The 5557-nt window shown below is 39.6% G+C and overlaps 1 protein-coding gene across 1 annotated transcript; it reads right to left on the bottom strand.

Annotated features, from left to right (window-relative positions):
* Positions 1-2217: 2217 nt before the first annotated feature.
* On the bottom strand, positions 2218-3192 carry LOC129900751 (uncharacterized; the record flags this gene model as incomplete). The annotated part of the gene is made up of 1 exon (XM_055975775.1): positions 2218-3192. A coding segment is annotated over one exon (621 nt), but the record flags the coding sequence as incomplete, so codon positions are not given.
* Between the last annotated feature and the right edge of the window lie 2365 nt (positions 3193-5557).

The raw sequence follows: 5557 nt of genomic DNA, 5'->3' as shown, positions 1-5557 counted from the left end.
GACATCAACGCCACTACCGCCACCAACGTCAAGCAAGATGTTGGAAAGAAGTACCGCAAGGGAAAGAAAACTCTAAGAAAAATAAGAAGGTGCCGCTTGAGCCTACACCAAGCGAGGCCCTAACATCCTACTCACCCTCGGCCACTGAGGTGAGTGACGATGAGCGAGGCGAGGATCTCGTGGATGTCACGCCCGACATAGAGTGGATCGCAAGGGTGGATGTTGCCCGACAGGCCGTAGAGATATTGGGAAAGTGCTTGAACAAGTTCGACGGGAAGTTCAAGTCTCTAGATGAGTTCACCTTTTGAGTGTCGGCTCATGGACGCGCTGAGCACGATAGAGACCATGAAGGCCGAGATGGCAGCACTCAAGGGAGATGTGTAAGAAGGAAGATGCTTGACGTCCAGTACGGATAGGGAGGCCAAGGTTGAGGCTCCTAAGCCACATATGTTCAAAGGTGCCCGTGATGCACAAGAGGTGGAGAACTTCCTTTGGCACTTGGAGAATTACTTCAAGTGTAACAAAGTGAAGAATGACGAGACGAGGATTAACACAGCCGTGTTATATCTCTTGGAGATGGCCATGTTGTGGTGGAAGCGCAAGAAGTCTGAGATCGGAAGGGTCTATGCACAATCAACACCTGGGAGCAGTTTCGGGACAAGTTTAAGAAGGCCCTTTTCCCCAATAATGTCATCTATGAGTCCAAATGAAAGTTTCGGGAATTGAAGCAAACGGGTAGCATACGAGCCTATGTGAAGGAGTTCACTACTCTCACGCTTCAGTTTCCCAACCTCACAGATGACGATATGTTGTTCCACTTCATAGATGTGCTACAAAATTGGACCAAGACGGAGTTGGAACGCCAACAAATCAGGACAATCGATGAAGCCATCACACAAGCCGAAGCTTTAACAGACTTCAGGCATGATAAGCATGACCGAGGAAGAGGAGATGAGATGATAGGTAGTCATGAACAAGATGGGGGAGGTTGTGAAGAGAAACAACCTCATCCCAAAAACCATGACAACCTTAAGTCCGATGGTAAGAAGGCTGGACGACGAAGCGATGCCGATAGAAAGGCACAAACTGCAAAGGGGAATGGATACTACATATGCAGAGGGCCGCATGGCTATGCAAGGTGTCCTGAACTAAAGAACCTTGGTGCCATCCTACGAAAATGGAAGGAGAAAGATGTACAAGGGCAAGAGCAAGGTTCAGACACGACGCAATTGGGCCTGATTGGACTATGTGGAGTTATCGCAAAGCAATCAGGAAAGCCAAAGGAGTACGGCACACAATATGTAGACATCATGATCAATGGATGACCCTCTCGTGCAATGGTTGAAACAGGTGCAGAGGCCAACATAATGACCGAGTCAGTAGCTATGAAGTTGGGGCTAAGTTACAGTCCAAGTGACACCCACCTCGGGATGGTTAATCACCCCTGACACTGGTGTGCAGAGTCGCTCAAGGAGTAGACATCATATCGGGCAAGTGGCGAGGTAAGACCAACTTTACCGTCACTCCCTTAGATATATTTGATATCATCCTTGGGCAGGAGTTCTTCCAGCGATGCCATACGGTGATCGACCCCTACCTCCAACAACTCGTGGTTATGGAGCAAGAGGGATCGTGTATGGTGCCCCTAGTCAAGGTGACGAAGACGGAAGGACCAACCATACTTTCAGCCATATAGCTTGAGAAGGTCCTAGAGGAGGGAGTACTGATGTTCATAGACACCATTGCGAGTTTGAGAGACAATGGTGCTAGAGAGGCATTACCACCTTGCATGAAGAAGGGCGTGATGTCGAAGAAGTTGCCAAGACACTTGCCTCTAAGGTGCCTAGAAGAACGGAGGCCAGTGTTGACTGAACCAAGCAGAAATAGGGACAACAGGCCACTGCCTTGTTCCTCACCCACTGGAAGAAACAATCTCCGAAGGCGGCCACATAGGAATGGTATGAAGACTTGTGGCAGCTTAAAGACAAAATACAAAAACTTTTGTAGCAGCAGTGCGCCGAGGTCGCCGCAACATCAGGTGGGGGAGAGTGTGATGACCCGCCACATCATCACGCCACATAAGCTCCACGTAAGTGCCACATATCACAAAGTTGCCCTTATGGAAGCCTTACATAGGAAAAGGGCTAGTCCATAGTGGAAGGTTCTAGAGACGACAACAACAACCCAGTGAAATCCCACAACATGGGGTCTGGGGAGGGTAGAATGTACGCAGACCTTACTCCTACCAAGGTAGGACGGCTGTTTCCTGGAGACCCTCGGCTCAGTAAAAGCATAAATGCATAAAAAATGTTAGATAAGAATAGAAAATTAAAAGCTTTATGAGAAAAACAACAAATAAATAACGAATAGATAACAAATAAATACAAATAAATAAATACTAATAACAAATAACGATTAAATAAATAATGAAAGCGTCACAGGTAAAATTGAGTAATCAAAGCATAGAAAGTAATAAATAATAACAGAAATAACAGAAATCAGAAGTCAAAGCGCAAGAGATCGTAATGCACTACTACACCTATGAATAGAGAAGAATAACGAGACTATGAACTAGCCTTCTACCCTAATGTGGGTCCTCCACATCCTCCTATCTAAGGTCATGTCCTCTGTAAGCTGTAACTGCGCCATGTCCTGTTTAATCACCTCTCCCCAATACTTCTTCGGCCTACCCCTACCTCTTCTGTAACCATCCATGGCCAGCCTCTCACACCTCCGCACTGGGGCATCTGTGTCTCTCCTCTTCACATGTCCATACCATCTCAGTCGTATTTCTCGCATCTTGTCTTCCACCGAGGCCACTCCTACCTTATCCCGAATAGCCTCATTTCTAATCCTGTCGCTCCTGGTGTGCCCACACATCCATCTCAGCATTCTCATCTCAGCAACTTTCATCTTTTGAATGTGAGAAGTCTTAACTGGCCAACACTCCGCCCCATACAACATAGCCGGTCTAACCACCACTTTGTAGAACTTGCCCTTAAGTTTTGGTGGCACATTCTTGTCACATAGCACTCCGGAAGCGAGCCTCCATTTCATCCACCCTACCCCAATACGATGTGTGACATCATCATCAATCTCTCCGCTGCCTTGCATGATAGACCCAAGATACTTGCAACTACTTCTCTTTTGGATGGCCTGAGCACCAAGCCTAACTTCAACGTCAACCTCCTGAGGTGTCTCACTGAACTTGCACTCTAGAGACATGTGGAGAATTCCCTTGGAAGACTTTAGAATTCCATGGATTTGCATGGAAAGTCCTTAGAATCTTCTAGTTGTGTAGAGAAATCTAGAAGAGGGACTAGTTTGTAAATATGGAATGACTTGTGTAGTAATTTTTATTTACACTTAAGCCACTAAGGAGTAGTATAAATAGAGGGGGCATTCATTTGTAGCAAATCATCAAGCAATCAAGCATTCTTCCAAAAGCAATACAAAAGCCTTCTTCATAAAAACTCTCTTGTCTTTCTTACAATCTAGCGTTTCCTTAGCGACCTAGTCTTAAACACTTACTTGAGCTTACAAGATCGTGAAAGATTCGTGAGTAAGTTGTCAAGTGCCGCACGGAAGTCTTAGTTGAAGTCTAAGTCCGTGACAAAAGGCTTATAAGGGAATGGACATGGCATGACATAATAAAAGCTCAATTTCGCAGTTGATAGCCGGCCAAATTTTTAATTTTTAATTTTAATGCTTTCAACTTTCATGACTTCCAACAACTGTACATATTTATCGGAATTAGCTTATCTGCTTCCCAAATAATAGGGGTGTTAATGGAACGGTTCGATCGGTTATTTTTAAAAAATTATATCATTTATTTTTTTGGGTATTTTATAATGTATAATCAAAATTAAAATTTTTAAAATCATTCCAATCATATCAGTTTCTCTTCGGTATCGATACAGTTCGATAATTTTTGATTTTTTTACTTTTAAAGTATCACCTCAAAATATACTATTATTAAAATATTTCTTTCGCAAGTATATTCGAACCACTTCAATTATTAATCAAGAAGTCAAGAATGTAAAACCTTATTGCCATACTATTAGATCTTAAACATTTAATATGAGTGTTTGCATATATTTTGTCTTATTATTTGATGGAGTATCTGTTATAATATCTTTTAATTTTAAATCTAATAAATTATTGGATAATTAAAGAGTAAATACCCAAAGTCGTTCAGTCACTAGAGGCCTAGGACCTAGGTTATATATATTTTTATTTGAAAAATGTTATAAAATATATTTATGTATTAGCAATATGTTAAATTTAATATATAAATATATTTACATACATGTAAGGTTATTCGTTCGATTCGAAAATTTTATGGCTTTTTTTGTAAATTAAAAAGACCATCCCAATTATTCGAAACGGTTATACACTTAAATAAAAGTCCATGATTTTATTAAAAAAATTATATAAATCGATTCGGTACAATTAGGTTCGATCGGTTCGGTTGGTTTTTCATATTATTTTGACACCCCTACCAAATAGTATTAATAGGAAAAATTACCCTATATGTATATTTAAGACCCTACATATATTTAAGACCCTATATTATATCATATAAATTTACTAATTAGGAATTACTAATACAACAATTTAATTAATAGTGATAACATATCCGAATTAATTTAAAATTTATTTTTTATTTTCGTATTTAATGTTGAAAAGAGAATTTTTGTATTTAATGTTGAAAAGACAAAATAAAAGAAATGCTCTTTTTTATGGCAATTACCAAGGTAGTTGTCTAACTACAATTTAGGAATTTTAATTTTACATGTCTTTCAAAAAGGTAATAATCTCGATCATTAATTTATTTAATTTAAATTTTATTTATTTTTTATTTCCATATTATAGTTACAATTTAGGAACTTCTGTTTTTAATTTTCCCTTTCATTACGTAATTTGTTGTCTGCATAAAATGTGAAGAACATGTTGCCTTGTTTAAAAGGAAAGAAGAAGTACAAAAAAAGGGGTAAAACAAAAAATAAAAGAAAAACAACGTACAATAATAGTCTTATTAACAAATTTTTACTTTGTATGTCAATTTGTTTATTTTACTTTTCCTTTTAGACTGTTTTAAAAGATTATTTCTCTTTCTTTTTTTTAAACAATTCATTTTTTTTAAGGGAATAGACCCTACACGAGGCTCCCACCTCTCGTGCACAGTCAGGGGTTGAGCAGCACCCCCAAGCCTTAACATAAATAAACAAAATAAAAATACAAGGAGGGGGACATAAACCTTACCTCCAATCCTATGTTGATTCATAAGTCGGCTAACCTATTAAGGTCAGCTAACTCATCCCCGATACAAAAGAGAGGCTAACTATAACTAGAAAGCAGTAAACCTATGAGAGGACTCCTCCCGGTACAAATCGACTAAGAAAGCATAAATGAGGGAGACTCTCCCCTTCCATGAGAAAAAAGAGAGTAACCTACACTATTCCTATTCAACTATGCTACGTATCAGACATAGCTAAATTGAAGAAGAAAAAAGTATATGAAACTTCTATCTCGCATGGGATGGGAAAATTCTTTT

The sequence above is a fragment of the Solanum dulcamara genome, chromosome 8 (assembly GCF_947179165.1).
Source record: "Solanum dulcamara chromosome 8, daSolDulc1.2, whole genome shotgun sequence".
Lineage (NCBI taxonomy): Eukaryota > Viridiplantae > Streptophyta > Magnoliopsida > Solanales > Solanaceae > Solanum > Solanum dulcamara.
Note: the sequence above shows the minus strand (reverse complement) of the source record. Positions and strands in the feature narration are given on the sequence as shown.